Genomic DNA, 24548 nt, shown 5'->3' on the forward strand with positions numbered 1-24548 from the left:
ATCAACCCTTTAAAGTGTGACGCCCTGGACCCCAGGGGTCACAGGTAACAACACCTACCACACACACACACACACCCCCATCCCTTGTGAGAACACACCCGTCACCCGAAAGGAAGACCTGATGCCTCCCTCAGGGCCAGTATGGCACACCAGGTGGGCGGAGTCAGGTGGAAAGGCACGCCCACCGAGGAGACTACTGTCCTGAGGCAGGAAATACAAACAGATTGAGCTGTAGAGTGACAGTGACAGGAGGTGTGGAGGCGTACAGCTGTCAGGGACACGGGTTGGAGCCTGGGATCCCAGTAACGTCAGGCAGGCAGACGGTGGTGGCCGCCTGCAGAAGTACCGGTACAGCAACCGGCGGAACCATAGGGACCGGGCCAGGGTTGGAACCCACCGGCCCTGAACCGGGGAGTCAACCGTTTACCGGAGCACCAGAAACCGGGTACTCAGACCCTGTCCTAGCTTGGAAGCCACTGAGTGTAGGCAAATTAACTGATTGCAGTCTGGACCTCATGGGTTCATCCTCCCCCAAAATCCCGAAAGAAGGCAAAAGCCCACCGATACCGGGTGAGAGCCACCGCCAAGGGCCAAACACCCAACGGGCCAGCGCTTGCGGGCAACCGAGGGCTCCTCCGGCAGTTCAACGCCGGGGAGCGGGCTACCACTGTCCAGGCAGGGGAGCCAACAGTCAAAACAAGAGGTGCAAGGGAAAGGGGCCACCATCAGCCTCACAAGGGACACAAGCAGCCGGCTGCGGGACCCGACCATACCCGAACTTTGGTTTACCAGTGACTCTGAATGTGAATTAATTGTGAGTACACCTGTGCCATCTGGGCACGACACCGCACCGCAGCACAGCACCCTGCACCCCGACATCATTGTCGCCCGTCCCACCGGGCCCCGGAACACACTGACATCACCCACGGAGGGGCTAACATCCAGGCTGCGCCCTCAACACCAATCCCGGGAACCCCCTTCACTCCAGCCGCAGCGGTGGTGCATCCCATCACCATGACCCGTGGGTGGCGTCACGACCCGTCCAACGACAACGCGGCCTCCGGCTGCAAACCTCGTCCCACACCACCACCCCACTGCCTCCCCTTAACAGAGCGACGTGGCCCCCGGTCTGGAGGATCTCAAGCCACTGACAACCCGAGCTTGGACCTCGAGCGGCTCGGCCTGGCGAGGGAGCGGCCGAGCCCCTCTCAGGGAGGTACAAAAGGACCATGCTACCTGACTTAAAGAAGTTTCCACTACTAATGTGATCTCCTTTCTTTTATCCTAACTCTTCCTAACTAACACTTTCCTAATATACTTTTGCTATCTATTGTGCTCCTGTAAGCTTATCTCTAAGAGGTGCATAAATATCTTTATTGCTGTTGTAGCTTTAAACCTTCCAGCTGCAGACTGGAATAAGACCAAATGAGCAGGGCATGTCACTGGTGGGGGCTTAGAGGAGAGTAAAGTGTTATCTGGGCATGCCTGCCAGACTTCTGTCACTCAAAGAGAGGCAGCCCCACCAGTGACGTGCGCTACTCAGTTGGTCTGATTCCGATCTCCAGACCAGAAGATCAAAGCTAAAACAATAAAGGTATTTACGAGCCTCTTAGAGATAAGCTTACAAAGAAAAGTAGCTAGCAAAAGTATATTTGGAAATCATTAGTTATGAAGAGTTAGGGTACCTTCACACTTTAGCGATGCAGCAGCGATCCAACCAGCGATCTGACCTGGTCAGGATCGCTGCTGCATCACTACATGGTCGCTGGTGAGCTGTCAAACAGGCAGATCTCACCAGCGACCAGTGACCAGCCCCCAGCCAGCAGCGACGTGCAAGCGATGCTGCGCTTGCACGGAGCCGGCGTCTGGAAGCTGCGGACACTGGTAACTAAGGTAAACATCGGGTATGGTTACCCGATGTTTACCTTAGTTACCAGCTCACACCGCTTAACTTAGCGTGTGCAGGGAGCAGGAGCCGGCGCTGGCAGCGTGAGAGCTGCGGAGGCTGGTAACGAAGGTAAATATCGGGTAACCACCTTGGTTACCCGATGTTTACCTTGGTTACAGCTTACCGCAGGCTGTCAGACGCCGGCTCCTGCTCCCTGCACATTCAGGATTGTTGCTCTCTCGCTGTCACACACAGCAATGTGTGCTTATCAGCGGGAGAGCAACAATAAAAAAACGAACCAGGGCTGTGTGTAACGAGCAGCGATCTCACAGCAGGGGCCAGATCGCTGCTCAGTGTCACACACAGCGAGATCGCTAATGAGGTCACAAAAAACGTGACTCAGCAGCGATCTCAGTAGCGATCTCGCTGTGTGTGAAGTACCCCTTAGGATAAAAGAAAAGGGAACATATTAGTAGTACAACACCTTTTTAAGATAAGAAGGCCCTTTAATGTGTTTATATTGAGTTTTAGGATTACTACCCCCAATTGAATGCACTAGAGTTCCTGTCCTCTTTAAGAGGCTATTTGCATATTTAAATTCTCAGAGGAGCATTGCATGGTCTATAAGTCTCCTTATGCTGACTTGGCATTTACCACAAGGAGAAACTTTGCCTCTTGGACCTCCTGTTTTCAAGTAATAGATAAAGTAGTTAACATGATGACTAAGTTTATATGGCTTGATATTGATTAAAATAATAATAATCACTCATGACTTAGGTCACAAAATTTAAAATAGATGGTGTATATCTAATGATTGAACAAAATGGATGCCCCTATCCTGGCATCACTGAAAACTTATGGAAGAATTATCTTCTTAAAATACAAATTGAATGTCTCAGTAGGGTTCCTAAAAAGAGGGCCAGCCATTGACAATCATCAAAGAAGTAATTGTTTAGCACTTGACAATCCCTTTATGGAGTACTTCTCATTAATATACAAAGGAATCGGGCTACTATAGAGACAGAACAATCCATAACAAAAACCAAAACAATACAGGCTGTGAAGCCACCTAATCAGTTCAATATTTCCTTAACACTGGTCATTAAGAATCTTTGTGCTCATGAATATGCTTAGTGCCTGCATAAATGGTGACCATATGCTCTGTTAGAGCGAATCATGCCATTATCTTATGTTAAAAGCCCTATTATACTGAACAATTATCAATTTTCTCCCATTTGATCATGATTTACCAGCTTAGAACAGTCAACATCCATTTTTTTTTATTATTGATTCTTATTGTTCATGACACATTAATAGATGTCATCATTGGCGGCATGCTGAGACTTACGTAGGACGTTTCTGCCTATGAGAGAGATCACTAATCCATAAAGTGGTTGTAAGGAAGGTAACGTCAAAAGAATGGGAAAATAAAAGTATTACTCTCCTTACTGACCCCCCTCCACTCCAATTTCAATACTGTTTGGGACCCCGCAGTTTTAACTTTTTGATAATCTCAATATGCAAGAAATGCTAGGAGAAGTCAATCACTGACGGAGCTGAGTCCACACTGTCGCCATGGACTGGCTGAACAGGCATTTCTTGCATATCAAGACAAACCCAGACAGTGGAGCCTGTGGGGAACTTGGCAGTGCATGAATAGGAACCGATGGGAAATTGGTGAGTAGAGGTGAGCGAAGTCGTGGAAGTTCGGTTTGGAGGGTTCAGTCGGACTTTAGATTAAGATCAGTTTGGGACCCGTACTTGACCTGAACCCCAATGGAAGTCACTAATTGGACAGTTCTGGTCTCCGCCCACATGCTGCCAGCCATAAATAGATTACTTCGGGGAGAAGGTGGGCAGGGTTATTCCATTTGTTTAGTTTGGTGCACAATACATCTCATCATGCTGTTGATACCTGAAGTGCAAGAAGTTCAAAAACTGCAAGAGGTTCGCACTGGGCTGAGCACTGAGCGTACTCAAGCACAGTGATGCTTGCGTGAGTTATTTGCATATGTATAGTACCCGAACGCTGTTTTTTTTGTAAAGTCTGTGTATGGTAGGAACACCGAACCTTGGGTTTGCTCCTCTCTATTGGTGAGATGAATAGAGATGAGAAGACCTGAACTTTAAATTTCGGTATTTGTACCGAACACAGACTTTACAAAAAATCATTGTTCGAGTTTGGAGTTCAAGAGCAAATCACTTGAGCGAGCATAGCTGTGCTCGGGTATGCTTGGTGCTCGACCCAGTGTAAGCCGCTTGCAGTGTTCTAATGTATGTACAAAAAGAAAATATGAAAAACCCATGTTTATGGCTTTCTGCATGTGTCTGGAGAGCCGAACTGCCCAACCAGTGACTTCCAATGAGGTTCAGGTCAAGTTCGGGTCCAAAACAAAACTTTATCTACAGTCCTGCTGGACCCGCCAAGCTGAACTTCCATGGGTCCGCTCATTTCTAGAAATGAATAATGTCTCTTTACTTTTTTTAACCCAATTTACCCACTGGAAAAAGTCTCTAATGAGACTTGTTGCCCAGTAGAGAGGAATTATCTCTATGCCACCTTTGAGGATTGTATAAATGGAAATGAGCATTAGAGCCTTGCAAAAAAAACATTCAAACCATTGATGATTAAGCAAAGGTTTGAAAAGTTGTTTAAGGTGAAAAGTGAGGAAACCGTAGAACACAGAATAGCAACAGTTTATTTTCCTATTGGAATCCAATGTAGCAATATCCCTGCCAGATAATTATGATACATTTTCCCTGACTACATTCTCATTTTTCCAATTTCACAATTGCCTTTTTAAGAAAAGTGTTTTGTTTTTCCTAATTAGCACTAAAGACATTTTTTGGCCCATTAAGCTCCTCTGTGAACTGTTTTTTTTTTACCCATTCCTCTGTTGCTTAATTATTGAGCAGATCTTTTCTTTCATTTCTGCCAAATGTAATTGTTCTCGCGATCCAGCATTTGAGGAATTATTGTAGCTCGTTCAATAGTTGTGGTTAAATCGGTATGTTTAATCCTTTTAACTAGACCTCTGTTTATTATTAAATTACAGGCTTGGTTCTCGCATGGATAATTCAATCAGGGCTACAAATATGAACACAATTATTATTATTCACTCAATTTCAGTCTTAATATTTCTTTGTTAATTAAACTCATTTAATGCAGCTGTAAAAAGATGGCATTTATACTGCCAAGTGCCTCTTATAGATTTATCATACTTATTTCTACATAGCCATTAGATCAACCAAGCATTGCTGGGCTCATCTATATTTTCCAGTTTTCCTAGAAAGTTCTATGGAAAGGATATTAAAGAGAACACAACGTTAACCACATTTCTTTTCTCTTTTTAAACAGGGACGCATTTAATTCTTATAAACTTGTGTGTTTAATACAGAATGGAAAAATATAAAACACTCAATATTGGAAATAATGTGTCTACTACCTCTCGCTCAAACAATCAGTTCAATTTTCCAGATACCAAGGAAAGATTTTCTCCTTGGCATGAAAGTAGCTCAAGTCTGGAATTGCCAAAGCACAAGCTATGGAATACATTACTAATTGTACATTCTTATAGAAAAAAAACATTGTATCCTTTTCCAAATGTCATATTGGATCATTATCACTGTGTGTGCCACACTGAAGGGACAAGAAATGTTTAGCATATATAGTTTTATATTGATAGATTGATGCCCCCTTCCGATCTTGCCTCAATATTCACAAGGGAGCTATGATTTCAAAGACTATTTATACAGTACCATGCAATAATAATGAGCTTGTATCAGGAAGGAGTCTGTTATATGGTCATAATAGGTTATATGTTATATACAAACAACTTCTACAATGTAAATAAAGAGTACCATAACACTTTGATCACGTATATTGGCCTTGGCCAAGAATGGCTGAAAGTTTTGGTGGCGGCTTACTTTCCCGTAGGACTAAAGGTCCAGATATGTTGAAGTCTAACAATCCCAACTCTCATTTCCTTCGACATCTATCCTTGAGAGACAATTGGGAAGCCCTAGTAGATGTTGAACAGTAAGATGATCATCAAATTAGCGATCATTTAATATGTATGGATAGCTTAAATGCATGTAAATGGAGCTAAAAATATTTTTATATAATCCATTTACATTAAAAATTGTTGCACCATTTTGGTTTTTCTAGCCTCTTTGTTACCCAACCATTTAACTTTGATGTGGTCTTTCACCAAAAAAAGACAGATAAAAGAGTTATAATCTCTCCCATAGGACCATCAGAACGAGCTTGCTGATAGATTTTCAGTTAAAGGGAACTTATCGCTAGGTTTTCCCCATATGAAGTAAGACCATCACCTTTCAACCTTCTGTTACAGCATTCTGGTATGCTATATACTGTATATGTCCCCAATCGGCTCGACAAGACACAAGAAAATACATTTTATTATTCTCATAGACTGGGCTTTCCAGTCTGTTAGGCTTCCCAGGTCTTGATCCAGTGCCGCCTCTCTTTTTGCAATAGCCGTTCTCCTTCCCTGTTTCATGTGGATGACGTGGCTTGCGTCACCCGCACAGTGTTTCCAATCATGCTCCTGCACAGCCACATTTCTCTCTGCCGAGGGCAGAGACACATTCTGTAGTGTTCATGCATCACCTTTACATACAGGTTATCGGCACTCTTCGGTCTTTCTCTGCGCATGCGCACTACAGTGCTTTACTCTGCTCTTGACAGGACAGAGGTAAATGCTCCTTGGCAGGAGCATAATGGGGGACACTGTGTGGATGACATAGGACACATCATATACACAAAGCAAGGAAGGAGAATGGTGATCACAAGAAGAGAGGAGGTGCCGGATCAAGGCCTGAGACTTCCATCGAACTGGACTGCCTTATCTGTGAGCATAATAAAAGGACCTTTTTGTGTCTTGTAGAGTAGATTGTGAATATATATACAGTATAAAAGAATTCTGTGACAGAGGGGTGAAAGGTGGTGGACGTAGTTTATATCGGGAAAACATGATGAGAGGTTCCATTTAACCTATTCCGCAGCCAGCAATAGACAGTGTAACACAGAGGCTATGGAAGATAAGAAGTGCATACATTTTAATGATACCCAGTTACAAACATGTTTTTTTAGCCAAAAATGTATGCATTTAAGTAAGAAAAGGGTGTACAACCTACTTATATTAGTTAGGAAAATCAAAGCACCCACTATTCTGTTGCTACACATGTGAGAGATGGAAGAAGAAACACAGGGGTTGATGGACCCTACCATAGACATGTGGAAGGGAGGACAACTGGCTGTGCATGGAGAATTGCACATGTGCAAGGGTGAAGAAGGACATCGGAAAATGGTGTTTTGTAAAAATTGGTTTGGAAGAAAAGAGAAAAAAGAAAATTAATTGTCCTTTGTACAGATTTTATGCTGAACCTTGGGGACCAATGTGGTGTTGAACTATGTGTTTCTCCGTAATGTCTTTGCCTGTACATGCCCCACTTAATTGTAAAGTGCACGGAATAAGTTGGTGCTTTATAAAAACTATTATTATTATTATTATTATTATTATCGTAGAGTACATAGTCGTACCCCTTTTTGAGGATTATTATGTCTAAGGGCCACATAGTTTATATTGGGCCTCACTCTCTACTCTAATGGTCCATAGCGATACTCTCCCATTTACTGGCTATGAAATGGAAAAAAACATGGGGCTATTTATAGAGATGGTTATTATAAGTAATCTAAATTTTAACAATTCCATAGCCACAGGCCACTCTGTGATAGTCACCTAATTGACGTAAGACAAATCTGGTCCATAAATGATTAAACATTTTGGTAAAAAAAGAAAAAAGAAGTTTCTTGAAGACAAAATCTTACCTGCACGGAATGCATTAGAGATATGGAATGCCGAGCATATCCAAAAAATATATTTCAGATCTAACAACATATTGACCTGGAAAGAAAAAGAAAAAAAGAAATGTACATTAAGTAATGATGACTCAAAGTCCTGGACTTGACATTTCAGTAACAAACAAACACAATTTAGTTATTTTGTCTCGGAGCTTGCATGTATTTTCTAGCTCACAATAACCGGTCTGTGGGAGCCCCAGACTTCTTGACAATCAGCTGCTCTGGCCTGTTCCCCATGATGATGTCAGAGACGTGAGCTAAGGGAGAGGACGGCTGAGAACCTTGTGTTCTGCTCGCTGACAATAAACAGATGTGAGGAAAGGAAACACCTTTTAAAAAAACTATTTTTCAAGTAAGTCTGGCCATTGATGTTGATTACGTTAATGAGACCGGGCCAAGAAATTAACTTGCATCACCGGTTGTGAATCAGAAAATCAATAATACTAGGAATATATTAGTGCCCAGTGGCTTTATACGGTTAACTTTGGATTGTAACTTTGCGGCCGGGGTTACACTGGTGTATAGCATCTGATGCAAGATAATCACATGCAAGATGATAACGACACGTGGCTCAAACTATGCGGTGAGCGTGAGCAAAGTGTCATCTACTGTGCTCTGATTCTCCCACATGCGAGAATCGGAAGACAGGTGGGGAGCCGATGGAGAGATTAATTTCTCCATCTTCTCCATTATCTGTCTCAGCATATATTGGATTGCACATAGATCATATCTGAGTGCAGTCCGATGTTTTGCATGCACCCATAGACTTGTATGGGTGCGCGGGATTCGAAACACGCTGCCAATCTCAGAATGAAGCAAATTTTTTCTCATGCCGACTTGGCATGAGAAAAAAGACGCTGATGAGCAGTGCCCCCTAGTATAACATTGGAACAAGTGCTATGCGATAAAACATTGGACAGAGCTCATCTGATGTGAGCAAGCCCTTAAAGGGGTAGTTCATCACTTTTCATTACTGGGTACATCGTTTCTCTCAAATACCTTGTGTTGTCAATAGTGCCTGTAAGCGGCGCTATCACGGCCTGCTCATTACCTTTGCATGAACTTCGGGCTCCGTGACCTCTGGGATCCCGTGATGTCACATCAACTGAGGTGGGCTGCAGTATTCCTGAGTGACTGGTCTGTGGGTGGTGTTCACAGCTTATCACAGCCCAGCATCTCCTTACTCCCTCCTCCTCCACTGCAGAGTCACAAGCAGGAGCGACACTGGGCTGTGACGAGTGGTGACTGAGATTAATTTTAAAAAATGTATTTTGACTCCTTTCACCCAAGTCCAATAATGTATTCAGATGGGCCACTAATGTATATATTTTAACTAAAACCTTTAAAAATTGGATATGTGGCATTGTAAAATATTGTGATATTAAAACCAACACCTGATTTAGAGATCTAAAGATGTAGTGTACCGCCCCGTGCTCGGCGGCAACCGAGCCGCTCGGGTCCGGACTTTCTGTGGGTAGCTCTAGAGTCTCCGGACCCGGGGGTCCTGTGGTCACTCCAACTGAAAAAGGGGGATTTGTAGTATGGGATGTAGGTGTACAGCCGGAGCCGTGTTTTCAGTTCGTGACGCCACCCACGGGATGTGGTGAAGGTGGACACCACCGCTGCAGTTACGGGGCACCCGGCGGAGATGGTATGCAGCAAGTTGTTAACCCCTCCATGCGCAGAGATGGTGGTCCCGGGACCCGTTGGGGGTGTTTTGGCGGTGCAGGGAGATGGGCGGCCGAAGGTCACTGGTGTACTCACTATTAGAATGAAACACTCGAGTCTCTGGTAAACCAAGATGATGGTGGTCGGTGCCCGCAGCCGGCTGTAGTCGGGTTCCCCCACCCGGTTGGTGGTCTCTGCCTTTCTCCTGCACCTGTTTGAGATGTTGGACTACCTGCGCTTGCAGCGTCAGGAGTCCGCTCCCCGGCTTGTGAATGTCGGAAGAGCCCATTTGCCCACAGACGCTGGCCCGTGAGATCTCTGAGCCATGGCGGTGGCTGCTTATCCCCCTCGTTGGGCTGTTGTCTTCTATGAGGGATTTTGGGTGGGAAAGGACCTCAAGTCCAGACCGCAATCAGTTAATTAACTCAGTCCAGTAGTTTCTAGACCTCGTTTCAGGGTCTGAGTACCCCCTCTTGTGCTCCGGTTTCCGAGTCACTTCCCCGAGTCGGTACCAGAGGACCACTACCCTATCCCGGTCCACCACGGTTCCACCGAGCCGTCTTCTCGGCTCCTGCAGACAGAGGCCTCCATATGCCTCATAACCAGAGGTACCAGGGCTCCTACCCTGGCACCCGTCAGACAGTTGCAGACCTGACACACAGGCCTGACCTCCTCTCAACTAGACTCCTAGACTAGACTCTCCACTAGCAACACACTCTCTCTCTCTCTGACTGTTTTTCCTGCCTCAGGCTCTCTGAACTCCTCAGTGGGCGTGTCCAACCGCCTGGTCCCCCCCTGGTGTGTCTATCCAGCCCTCAGGGAGGTGACTAGGGTTTAATGTGGTTGGCTGGTGTTACCTAGTGAGGGGACTGGTGTTATGCGGGGATCTATCTGTGACTACCTGGCTGGTCCAGGGCATCACAGTAGGATCACATTGCACCCATGTGGGCCACCCAAGATATATGTTTATACAGTATATCACAAAAGTGAGTACATCCCTCACAATTTTGTAAATATTCTATTATATCAGATTCTTTTCATGGGACAACACTGAACATCTGACACTTTTATGCCATGTACAGTAGTCAGTGTACAGCTTTTGTAACAGTGTAAATTTGGTGTGCCCTTGAAATAACTCACCACACAGCCATTCATGTCTAAACCACTGGTAACAAAAGTGAGTACAACTAAAGTGAAAATGGCCAATTGTGCACAATTAGCTATTTTCCTTCCCCGGTTTCATATGACTCATTGGTGTTACAAGGTCTCAAGGCTCTGTCACACACAGAGATAAATCTTTGGCAGATCTGTGGTTTCAGTGAAATTGTGGACAATCAGTGCCAGGTTTGTGGCTGTGTAGAAATGGGCCAATATGTCCATGATTTCACTGCAACCACAGATCTGCCAAAGATTTCTCTCTGTGTGTGACGGGGCCGTCAGGTGTAAATGGGGAGCAGCTGTGATAAATTTGGTTTTCTAGCTCATACACGCTCTCATAGTGGTCAGTGGAAGTTCAGCATGGCTCCTCATGCCAAAGAATTCTCTGGTCCTAGCCCATCTTTATGCTCTACATAAAGATGACCTAGACTATAATAAGATTACAAACACTCTGAGACAGAGCTGCAGCACGATGGCTAAGACCATACAGCAGTTTAACAAGTCAGGTTCCACTCAGAACAAGCCTTGTCATGGTCAACTAAAGAAGTTGAGTGCACGTGCTCAGCGTGATATCCATCCAGAGATTGTCTTTTCAAAATAGAGGCATGAGTGCTGCCAGCATTTCTGCAGACATTTAGAGGTTAAAGGAGTGGGGGTGAGCCTGTCAGTGCTCAGACCATATGCCATACACTGCATCTAATTGGTCTGCATGCCTATTGTCCCAGAAGGAAGCCTCTTTTAAATATGATACACAGAAAAGCCCACAAATTGTTTCCTGAAGACAAGCAGACTTAGGCGGGCTTTACACGCTGCGACATCACTAGCAATTGCTAGTGATGTCGAGCGCGATAGCACCCGCCCCGTCACACATGCGATATATGGTGATTGCTGACGTAGCGAACATTATCGCTACGGCAGCGTCACACACACATACCTGGTCGGCCAATAGAAGCGGAGGGGCAGAGATGAGCGGAACATAACATCCTACCCACCTCCTTCCTTCTGCATTGCTGGTGGAGGCAGGTAAGGAGATGTTTGTCGTTTCTGCAGTGTGACACACAGCGATGTGTGGTGCTGCAGGAACGACAAACAACATCATACCAGCAGCAGTAACGATATTATGAAAAGGAGCGACGTGTCACCGATCAACGATTTTTGACGTTTTTTGCGATCGGTGATCGTCGCTCCTAGGGTTTACACGCTGCGATGTCGGTAACGGCTCCGGATGTGCGTCACTAATGATGTGACCCCGACGATATATCGTTACCGATGTCGCAACGTGTAATGCCCGCCTAAGGGCATGGATTACTGGAACCATGCCCTGTGGTCTGAAGAGACCAAAATAAACATATTTGGTTCAGATGGTGTCAAGCGTGTGTGGCGACGACCAGGTGAGTACAAATACAAGTGTGTCTTGTCTACAGTCAAGCATGGTGGTGGGAGTGTCATGACTTGGGGGTGCATGAGTGGTGCCAGCTGTGGAGAGCTACAGTTCATTGAGGGAAGCAGAGCATAATCCTCTCTCTTCAGAAACTGGTCTGCAAAACACACCTCCAAGATGACCACTACCTTGCTAAAAAAAAAAGGTGCTGAACTGGCCAAGTATGTCTCCAGACCTAATTTCTTGAGCATCTGTGGGGCATCTTCTAATAGAAGGTGGAGGAGTACAAGGTCTCTAACATCAACCAGCTCTGTGATGTCATTAAGGAGGAGTGTAAGGGGATTCCAGGGCAACTTCTGAAGCTTTAAATAATGGTGGTCACACAAAATACACTTTGGACACAACTTGCCATTGTCACTTAGGGGTGTACTAACTTATTTTTACCAGCGGTTTAGACATTAATGGTTGTATGTTGAATTAATTAGAGGGCCACAAATTTACACTGTTATACAAGCTGTACACTGACTACTTCATCTTGTATCAAAGTGTCAGATCTTGACTGTTGTCCCATGAAAAGATATACTGTGTACTCACTTGTGTGATATACTGTATATATGTATAGCAAAATGTATGTATAGCAAAATCATTAGATTATCGATGAAATGAAAAAGTTGAGCCATTTCATTTCCAGTACAGACCACATCTGCAATTAAGGTGGTCATCATAATCTGGTATCACTTGGGCTTCTCTGGTGACTTTCTACAGCTACTAGAAAGTTGTTCTACAGTAAGAACCCTTCATACACAGGACTAATTCCTATTCTCGGGTGGAAAATTTTACAAGTTAGTCTTTTCACTACTTGCTGCCCTTTCTCCATCATGTTCTACATTTTAGAAATTCCTTTAGAAAACCCCCACAAAGTAAAGCCTGATACACAGCAGACTAGGTCTGTAGGTCTTTTTTACTACTAGTTAGTGATGAGCGAGTACTAAAAAGCTCGGGTGCTCGAAGCTCGGGCCGAGCCTCCCAAGATACTCGTGTACTCGGCCCGAGCAACGAGCCCAATGTTATCCTATGGGAGACCCGAGTATTTTTGTGAAATGACCCCCCGGCAGCATGGAGAAACCCTAAAAATGTCACAAAAGTCTCAGAAGAGTGCTCAAATGACATGGCATCAGCATGGGGAAGACCCCTTGAAGCATTTATCACTCAAAAGTCACAGATGTGAACAATTTTGTCCGAGTTTTACGCCATTTTTACGGACTCACCAGAAAACCTTCCAAAATGACACCAAAATGAATTTTCATGGCGGAAATGTTAAGGGCACATACCCAATAGTGAGATAGAGCTGGTGTATGTTACTTTTTGAGATTAATACATGAAAGATTTTACATGAAAACCTTGTGTGGCACTCCGATGTCCAAAACGCACGTTTTGTGCTTTTTACTAGCGATGTCGGTCATTTTTTTTTTTTTATTCTATCTCCCTCAGTCCGTCGGTCTGTCTCTCTCTGTCTTGTCTGTCCCCCTCTCACAGTCTGTCGGTCAGTTCCCCCCCCTCTCTCTTACTTACCGTTCCCCGATCACTGCCGCGGCGCTGCACAGCTGTTCAAACTCCGGTGGCTTTTCCTCTTTTGAAAAAGCCGGCCGCTCATTAATCAATCTCCTATTCCCTGCTGTCCTGCTTTTCGGCGCCTATGATTGGTTGCAGTGAGACACGCTCCCACACTGAGTGACAGCTGTCTCACTGCAACCAATCACAGCAGCCGGTGTGTGTATACTGTGCAGTGAAATAAATAATTAAATAATTAAAAAAAACGGCATGCGGTCCCCCCAATTTTAATACCAGCCAGATAAAGCCATACGGCTGAAGGCTGGTATTCTCAGGATGGGGAGCTCCACGTTATGGGGAGCCCCCCACCCTAACAATATCAGTCAGCAGCCGCCCAGAATTGCCGCATACATTAGATGCGACAGTTCTGGGGCTGTACCCGGCTCTTCCCGATTTACCCTGGTGCGTTGGCAAATCGGGGTAATAAGGAGTTAATGGCAGCCCATAGCTGCCACTAAATCCTAGATTAATCATGTCAGGCGTCTATGAGACACCCTCCATGATTAATCTGTAAGTTACAGTAAATAAACACACACACCCGAAAAATCCTTTATTAGAAATAAAAAACACACACACATTCCCTGGTTCACCACTTTAATCAGCCCCAAAAAGCCCTCCATGTCCGGCGTCATCCAGGATGTTCCAGCGTCGCATCCTGCGCTGCTGCATAGAGGTGACCGGAGCTGCAGAAGACACCGCCGCTCCGGTCACTTCCACGCAGCAAATGAGGTGAGTAGCGCGATCAGCTGAGCTGTCACTGAGGTTACCCGCCGTCACTGGATCCAGTAACAGCGGGTAACCTCAGTGACAGCTCAGCTGATCGCACGGCTGTCTTCATTAGCTGCGTGGAGGTGACCGGAGCGGCGGTGTCTTCTGCAGCTCCTGTCACTTCCATGCAGCAGAGCTGGACGCGACGCCGGAGTCCGTGGAGTACGCCGGACATGGAGGGTTTGTCGGGGTTAATAAATTGGTAATGAGGGACTTTGTTAGTGTTTTTTATTTCTAATAAAGGATTTTTCGGATGTGTGTGTTTTTTAACTGTAATTTACAGATTAATCATGGAAGGAATCTCGGGGAGACGCCTGACATGATTAATCTAGGATTTAGTGGCAGCTATGGGCTGCCATTAACTCCTTATTACCCCGATTTGCCAACGCACCAGGGTAAATCGGGAAGAGCCGGGTACAGTCCCAGAACTGTCGCATATAATGTATGCGGCAATTCTGGGCAGCTGTTGGCTGATATTGTTAGGGTGGGGGGCTCCCCATAACGTGGAGCTCCCCATCCTGAGAATACCAGCCTTCAGCCGTATGGCTTTATCTGGCTGGTTTTAAAAATGGGGGGAACCGCACGCCGTTTTTTTTAATTATTTAATAAATAATTAAAATTAATAATTAAAATTAATAAATAATTAAAAAAAACGGCGTGCGGTTCCCCCCATTTTTAAAACCAGCCAGATAAAGCCATACGGCTGAAGGCTGGTATTCTCAGGATGGGGAGCTCCACGTTATGGGGAGCCCCCCACCCTAACAATATCAGCCAACAGCCGCCCAGAATTGCCGCATACATTATATGCGACAGTTCTGGGACTGTACCCGGCTCTTCCCGATTTGCCCTGGTGCGTTGGCAAATCGGGGTAATAAGGAGTTATTGGCAGCCCATAGCTGCCAATAAGTCCTAGATTAATCATGTCAGGCGTCTATGAGACACCCTCCATGATTAATCTGTAAGTTACAGTAAATAAACACACACACACCAGAAAAAATCCTTTATTAGAAATAAAAACACACACATATACCCTGGTTCACCACTTTAATCAGCCCGAAAAAGCCCTCCATGTCCGGCGTAATCCAGGATGATCCAGCGTCGCATCCAGCGCTGCTGCATGGAGGTGACCGGAGCCGCAGCACACACAGCCGCTCCGGTCACCTCCACACAGCAAATGAACACAGCCGCGCGATCAGCTGCTGTCACTGAGGTTACCCGCGGCCACCGGTGGATGCAGCGGTGACAGCGGGTAACCTCAGTGACAGCAGCTGATCGCGCGGCTGTGTTCATTTGCTGTGTGGAGGTGACCGGAGCGGCGGTGTCTGCTGCAGCTCCGGTCACCTCCATGCAGCAGCGCTGGATGCGACGCTGGATCATCCTGGATTACGCCGGACATGGAGGGCTTTTTCGGGCTGATTAAAGTGGTGAACCAGGGTATATGTGTGTGTTTTTTATTTCTAATAAAGGATTTTTTCTGGTGTGTGTGTTTATTTACTGTAACTTACAGATTAATCATGGAGGGTGTCTCATAGACGCATGACATGATTAATCTAGGACTTATTGGCAGCTATGGGCTTCCAATAACTCCTTATTACCCCGATTTGCCAACGCACCAGGGTAAATCGGGAAGAGCCGGGTACAGCCCCAGAATTGTCGCATATAATGTATGCGGCAATTCTGGCCAGCTGCTGACTGATATTGTTAGGGTGGGGGGCTCCCCATAACGTGGGGCTCCCCATCCTGAGAATACCAGCCTTCAGCTGTATGGCTTTATCTGGCTGGTATTAAAATTGGGGGGAACCGCACGCCGTTTTTTTAATTATTTATTTATTTATTTTACTGCACAGTATAGACACGCCCACCGGCTGCTGTGATTGGGTGCAGTGTGACACCTGTCACTCAGCGTGGGGGCGTGTCTCACTGCAACCAATCATAGGCGCCTGTGGGCGTGGAAAGCAGGGAATATGAAATGGCTGTGTACAGAGCACAGCGCGCCGGCCGGTATAAAGGCTCGGTCACGCTGTGCAGGCCGGCCAATCACTGCAATTCCACAACTAACAGGGCTGTGGCATTGCAGTGGTCTGCCAGCCAATCCCTGCATGAGGGCTGGCTCTCAAAAGAGCGCCAACATGCAGGGATGAAGACCACGAGTAAAGCACGAGTATTGCAAAATTACTCGGTACCCGCCGAGCAGCCCGAGTACAGTGATACTCGTGCGAGTACCGAGTAGTTACAAGCATGCTCGCTCATCACTACTACTAGTGTCTTCAGTATTGTGTTCCAAGTGTCAAGCAGTAGCAATCAAAAGGTATCAATATATTAGGTAGTAATCTACAGTATATGCTATAAATGGCTAATGAAAAAATAGAAGTTTGGTGGCCCATGTTTCGTCTTTATATACTCCAATGAGAGGTGGTCCTGCTTGTTATAGACCCTTCAGTCTATTAAAGTCTACAGAAATTATGGAAAGTGGCATAGATGGCATTGTAATTGCAGGTACAAAAATGATGGTAAGAAGTATACAAAGTGGAAGGCCTGTAGTGAGAGCTATGTGAGTATAATTAATTTTTTGGCCACAAAATGCTAATTAGTAACATAGGCTGAGAAGGGGAAAGCATGGTTTAAACACTGCAAATTTGCTTTTCTCCATTGCCACCATAGTGTGAATCCAGTTTTCAGCTAGAGACAGGAGTCACACAAGACAGACTGGTTGTTGGGTACATTGCCCAACAGCTATAATCTTTAGAAAGAGTTGTCATGCTGCATTACCCTATCAACCGGCTTGTCCTAAATTAGTCAAAAGCTGAAATATCCCTGAACTTAGGGTAGAGTAGGGGCAAGGACACAAACCACAACTTTCTCAATCTCATTACTCATCATTTTTGTAAAATGGAACACTGAACTATCATTTGCAACAAGTTAAGTGGAATGAATGGTAAATTCAACCAAAAGATGTATGTATGTAGAGCGCTGACCTATCCCACATCTTCAGATAAGGTTAGAGTTAGTGTTAGGGCTACCACAAGAGAAAAAGTTGCATCTCCCACCCCAATACCATATAGATGGATAGATAGATTGATAGATAGATAGATAGATAGATAGATAGATAGATAGATAGATAGATAGATAGATAGATAGATAGAAAAGAATAAGCAACACTCCAAAAATTGGAAAAAAGTATGGACATTTATTTAGCTGATATGTTGTGGCAACGTTTCGCTCATAAACACCCTTCTTCAAGGGACCAAAATGTTGTCACATCATATGGGCTAAATAAAGGTCCATTCTATTCCAATTTGTGGAGTGCTGACTATTCTTTGCTACATATTTATCTACAATTTGATTTTTGTAAGGCCTTGCACCCATCCTTTATATTCTTTTGGTGCTTTTCCATTTTCTTCCATAAATAGACAGACAGACAGACAGACAGACAGATAGATAGATAGATAGATAGATAGCTAGCAAGCAAAGAATAGGCAGCACTTGAAAAATTGGAAAAAGCATGGACATTTATACAGCTGATATGATGTGGTTACGTTTCGCTTGTAAATATCCTTCGTCAAGGGAACCAAAATGTTGTCACATCATATGGGCTAAATAAAGTTTCATTCTATTCCAATTTGTGGAGTGCTGACTATTCTTTGCCATATATTTATCTACAATTGGATTTTTGTAAGGACTTGCAGCTGTACTTTATATCCTTTTGGTGTTTTTCCATTTTCTTAGATAGATAGATAGATAGATAGATACATAGATAGATAGATAGATAGATAGATAGATAGATAGATAGATAGATAGATAGATAGATAGATAGATAGATGATGGATAGATAGATAGATAGATAGATAGAGGGATAGATAGATAGATAGATAGATAGATAGATAGATAGATAGATAGATAGATAGATAGATAGACATGTTTGTGTGTACATGTGTTAAAATAGAACTACAGTAACCATCTGGGTTATAGTGCGGACCTTTTAGAAAAATCTAAATCTCTTTTTAAATGTGGTTCACTTCATTACAAAATATACCTTGCTGTCACTACCAGGCAGAACAATGACAGCTAGTATGGGGCTCACTACATATTTTGAGCCTTTACATTTAGTACATTCATTTTGTACAACCTAAAATAACACAATAAGCAATGTAGGAGCTAAATACTGAAGAAGCACATGTGCAACATTGACCCCATTTGCTATAAAGTCAACACTAGAAGCACGGCTAAGCTTGGCCAGGACATATAAATATAAAACCCAAAGCAGATGTACTATTCCAGCTTACACTGAATTGCTGGTAAACCTCGTGCATTATTCCAAAGCTCTGTCCGAACTCAGTTATCCCTAAGATAACACTCAGACCTGCTTGGCAAATACATACAGGGCTTTGAAGAAAATTAATTGTCTGCCTACCTCTGCTCTTTATAATATAAGTGATGTCTTTTCAATCCAGCTGTAAATTGCAGCTGAAGCCTTTGATGTCAGGGTCATTCATTGGCTATTTAAGGATCCTTAAGTGACAGCCATTTCATTGTAGGCTATGGAGGCACTATCAATGGCGCTGCTCCACTGACCCAGTCTAATCCTTACCTCTCCTTGTAGAGGATGAAGAGTCCTCTGATCCTTTTTTTCCTCCTTAGCAACCTCCTCCTTAAGTTTGCACGTTCAAACCCCCCCCCCCCCCCCCTTAGCTGTTACTGGTGGTCTTTAACAATAAGCAGTTGTCAAGCTCTGTCGTTTCCTCTAAGTGGGTGGTGATAATGTGGACTTCTATGGACATTTCATGTGTATTTCCCAAGGTGGTGACCCCAAAGCATGACCCTGACACCCGGGTTATACTATAACCTCCCTACATGTAATTGGCTCTATCATTACTGAATAAATATGTATATTGGGGGAAAGGAGACGTTTCTAAAGCAAATGATCCCACACAACATAGCTGGTGGTCTAATGCACCCCACCAGGTAAGTAAAGTGGCAATGTTAGCACTTTCTCTGCAAAAACTGCCAAATAAGCAGCTACTGTCTCCCAAGATATATGGACTTCTTTACTGTTACTTGTCATCCTTTAGGAAAACATTTTACTGCTTGCTTCTTTGTCGTTGTATTGTCATATATGATTTTATATATATACAGTATATATATATATATATATATATATATATATATATATATATATATATATAACGGGACTTCTCCAAAAGGCCACATTAAGAAGACTTTTAAGACATTAAGACTTTTAAGAAGAATAGATTTCCTTTCCACCATCTATGATGTTTATGGACCACCTAGAATGCCACCCTAGAAGAAGAACATCACTTTTCCATGGAATTTTGGGTGCCTGTCTCATAAATTCTCCAATGGGCGCCATATGTGGCTTTTTGAGTCAATGCAACATCAGTAAAGGTATTTGGTAAAATGTGCTTGTAAATAGAATATGTTGTATATACAAACACAGGACATGGACCTAGTTTCTGATTGCAGGCTCTCCACTGTGTGATATGGCCATAGTCCACGTGGCGATGGTATTTGGATCTGCCCTGCTGCTTGCCCTTTTTTGCCCCCCTCCCACCGCTGCTGGCAGTCACCGCCCTATCTGTGGCTCTTGGAGACAGCTGGCTTTTGTTATGTGAGGCTGATCTGGGACTGCATCTTCTCAGAGGTGAAATCCTATCCCCAGCCCCTGCATTCACAGCACACCTCTGCTCTGTCGCCTTCCCCTGTCATTTGCTTACTTTTGCATTCATCACATCAATCTGAATGGGATTACAGCTATATCCACTGCTGGGCTGCTCCCCTGCATGCACATGCCTAAAATCACAGCTACTCACCAAGCAAATGCAGAAATAAAGGGAAAACACACATGGGTCTCTTACAGCAAACCTGGTACTACAAGTCCCAGCATGTAATGTCATTCCAGACTGTCACAAAAGAGCTCTCCATCCAAGTGCCTACCTGTAACCTCTCAAGGGGGTGCAGCCTACTAGATCTTCTCATATATTATACACTGCCATTTACAGTACTGTAATAATAAAATAATTGCATGCATTGACTCCTATCATCCCCAGATCAGTGATGCCCACCACAGACCTGACACAAAGGGGGTGTGTGAGCCCTCGTGCTGGATGGCTTTGCTGCATGATGCTGCGGAATGCAGTTCTCCGGCCGGCCGGCAGAGGTCGCGCCTGCCACTGGAGCAGCTGATGCATTCCTAGACATCCCAGGGGCTGATCAGAACAATACCTTCAGCGCTGGGACCCCCAGAACTGAGCCCAGCAGTCAGCACCTCGGGGTCCACAGGACACACTGAGCTCTGCACTTCCTTTGTTAGAACTCCCTTTTTATGCTCCTTGTCTGGAGTAAATCTTTAACCCCATAAAGTCACACATAGTGAAAATGTTACACTTGAAGTGAGTCCCATTAATTTACAAAGCAGCAGCACAGTGTAACATCTGTGGAGTCAATATTGCCTGTGAGGATGTGCATGCTCAATGTACACAGGGTGGGGGATCTAGAAATGTCAGTCAATACCATGTACCAGGAGCTGCCCCTGATATAGGGGATGTGGAGGGGAATAAGTGCAAAATCAGAGAAACTCCTATCGCAGCCCTATAGCATGTACCATCCATGGCTGCAACAATGGAGCCCATCCAACAGTGACAACTTCATAACTGCATGTGCCCGATCACTATTAACCATTTCTGTCCCACCCCCTCACTCCCCTCCCCAGACCTTACTTGGGAGGCTTTGTCTCACCCTGCTTTGTGCAGTTTCCTCAGCTCCATTGGCCCCTGTGCTGATACCTTCATCTTCTGTCTGGGTTTTCCCTGTTGCTTTCTCTAATTTATGGTACACTTGTAGGATCTTACACCAGCAGAGAATGCAGGAGAGTGGCTTTCCAGGAACAGCTCCCAGTGCTCCCAGTCACCGGCCTGGAGCTGCCCACTTGTCACCCCCCACACTGACAGGACCCTCATACATCTCTATGGCACCTGGACAGATTGTCCTTTGTATCACAAAACAATAGAGGAAAAAAAGTTGAACGCAACTATCAAAATTATCCATAGGCTACATTTAACCCTTTCCAGGGACACTCATCTTTTCCCCCAAATCAGTATTTTCCCGACTTGTTACCACTGAGCAGAGAATGAATCAGTGTTTTACCTTCAGGTGACTTAGTAATGGCCCAGCTTCATCAAGTCCAGTGTAATTCGGGGATGTAGTCCAGAGTCCGGCTGGAGGCTGCCTAATGTGCCTGGAGGAGGATGCTGTGGGCTATTGTCCCCCTGTGCTGCTGTTATCAGTCACTGTAGGCTCTCGGGTGCAGCTGATGGCAGAGCTCCCCAGCTTGTGTCTGCACACAGTCCTAGTGAGAGGAGAACCACAGGCTGTTTGGCTGCAAGTTCAAATGCGGGATCTGACACCCCTCATGATTATATCATTACACCGTCAGCACAGGAGAAGGAGGGTCCTGAGTGTGAGAGGAGGGCTCAGCCCCCCGAGAGAGGGCTCCCAACTACACCCCTGCCCCCAGCCAAACTCTGCAGACCCTGGACTCTGCTGCATCCACTCACATCACAGAAGAAGAAGAAGCATGTAGGACTAGGGCTCCTTAATCATGAGGATTGGGATATTACACCATCTTAGATGGATACTGAGCGTTCACAATGAGATGCACATGAAATATATATATATATATATATATATATATATATATATATATATATATATATATATATATATATATATATATATATATATATATATATATATATATATAAATATATATATATATATATATATATCTATATATATATATATATATATATATATATATATATATCTGCAGACATGTATATATATATATATATATATATATATATATGTGTATATATATATATATACACATATATATGTATATATATATATATATATATATATCAGACACATATATGTATATCTAGCACCACAGACACATATATATGTGTCTGTGTGTGTCTGTGTGTGTGTTTTTATATACATACATATATATACATATATATTCTTCTCTCTCTCTATATATATATATACTCAATGTCTCCCTCTTTCTGTATATATGTATATATATATATATATATATATATATATATATATATATACACACACACACTCTCCCTGTATATATATTGACTTATTCTGTTTTACATTATTGTTACTAATACTTTTATAGTTAGAATTATTTTATACTACTGTATATCACTGTGAAAAGTTTCTCATCTTTTCTCTACTTTTCCTTATTCTCCATTTTCACCTTCTAGAATGAACATATCCCATATGAGCCTTTCATTCATTCATTCATTCATTCATTCAGAGAACACATCAGAGAGTCATGTACATGTTAGTAAGTTAGATAATGATTATTGGTATTCAGCAGTCATTAGGGCAGATCGCTGATATGGTGTATGCTGGAAATGACGCAGATCGAAACATTTCTAAGCACTTATCACTCTTCACAAAGATTAATGAGCATTTGGTCTTCGCCCCCCCCCTCCCCCTCCTGTTTGGGATAGCCTCTTTATCATCTCCTCTGTGACGGTCCAAGAAAACGCCTAGACAGACTCGGAGCCAGAGCCATGGCCCCCTCATCCCTTTTGGCCCCTGCAATGTTCAGATTGTAATCCACATTTCGTACATCTGGTGATTACAGCTCCTGAGCATTTCCATGGAGGCTGCATGGCCGTCCAGCTCTAGCAGGGCTTCTATTGGGGAGGAATGAATAGGTTCCCATGATGTAAGCATTGTCTTCGCTGGCTTTAGTTGCTGGCATTTCTTTGAGGTAACACCTCCTGCTAGAAAACATAGATGAATGGGATGATTTTTCCTATGCACCTAATGTGTTCTTAATGAAACCTGAGTCCTTTCAGCTGTCACCGAGATAAACCAATGATCTTGTAGTAAAGAAGAAAGAGAAGTTTGTGTAACCACAGAGGGAAGACTGGGAATGGAGCCAGGACGCTCGTGTAATCGCTCCGGATTCATTCATGAGAGCCTGAAGATGTGGTGCGACCACTGTGGTGGCCATAAACATGATTAGATGGCAATCTCTGCAGTAGGTATCATCCGCATTGACCCCCTAGGGAGCCGGCTATAGACCAGCCTTGCATGGCCATTCCCTTTAAATATTAGCCTGTGTTCACACCTGTGGGAGTAAAAACAGCGTAAACAAATAAATGATTTTAGTGAGAGTGGTTAACAGCCTCTTCCTCTGATGGAGGCCTATACAGTGGTAGTAAAGCATTCAGCGTCTGCTTACAGCCCTATACAATGATGATTCAACACAAAGGTTAAGCAAGCAGGGCTGATCACATATACCTGAAAGTCAACAGCCGAGGAATGTCTTGTGGTCATCCTCCTATTCACTGAGGCACAATGAAGCAGACCCTACTAGAGGCTGACTCATGATCATCACTGGTGGATGAGGCCCTCCAGATGTTGGCGCACAACTCATCTTTTACATATGACGATTATGCTGTAAAGTATTGGAAGATCCAGTTGGCAGCGACTGACTAGAAGGAACATTGTCGTCCTTTCGAAGAATATCTTATCAGTAATCAGTCATCAAACCTTCTATTAAAGGGAACCTGTCAGCAGAAATTTCGCCCAAAACCTAAAAGATTCCCCCTCTGCAGCTCCTGGGCTGCATTCTAGAAAGGTCCCTGTTATTATTGTGCCCCCTGTGAGACCAAAATAAAGAGTGTATAAAGCGGTACCTTTTTGTATGCAGATTCTGTAAATGTGACACGGGGGCGGGCTGCCTGATGGCCGTTATGCTGCCTCCTGCCGCTTTAGGCCGTCCCCCATCGCCGATTTCCATAGCTGTGGACGCCGCCCAGTGCTCCACAGGTCCCCGCGCATGCCCAGTGCTCATCTCTCATGGATGAGCACTGTGCCCAGTGTCACCGCTGGTGACGTGCGCGCAGGCTTTAGATTATGGGCGGTGCTGTGATGTTTATTACCAAGCAATCGCCCATAATCGCGAGACCGCGCTTTCCCCCTCAACGTCCTTCGTTCTGCGCAAGCGCGGTGCTGCTGACCCCACGTCACCTCCTATCTATTTCCTGCCTCAGGGCATGATGGGAAGGAGGTGACGTGGGGTCAGCAGCACCGCGCTTGTGCAGAACGAAGGACGCCGAGGGGGAAAGCACAGTCTT

General features: G+C 44.5%; 1 protein-coding gene across 2 annotated transcripts in view; it reads right to left on the minus strand.

The window, feature by feature from the left end:
* The window catches only part of VCAN (versican), a 145633-nt gene extending 123878 nt beyond the window's left edge, over positions 1 to 21755 (minus strand). For both annotated transcript variants that reach the window (XM_075325137.1, XM_075325136.1), the window contains exons 1-2: positions 21523 to 21755; positions 7743 to 7818 (exon numbers count right to left, since the gene is read on the minus strand). In XM_075325137.1, coding sequence (XP_075181252.1) covers positions 7743 to 7812 — 70 coding nt within the window. In that variant the 5' untranslated portion in view covers positions 7813 to 7818; positions 21523 to 21755. The remainder of the gene's footprint in view (positions 1 to 7742; positions 7819 to 21522) is intronic.
* Positions 21756 to 24548: the final 2793 nt, after the last annotated feature.

The sequence above is a fragment of the Anomaloglossus baeobatrachus genome, chromosome 1 (genome assembly GCF_048569485.1).
Source record: "Anomaloglossus baeobatrachus isolate aAnoBae1 chromosome 1, aAnoBae1.hap1, whole genome shotgun sequence".
NCBI classification, from domain to species: Eukaryota; Metazoa; Chordata; class Amphibia; order Anura; family Aromobatidae; genus Anomaloglossus; species Anomaloglossus baeobatrachus.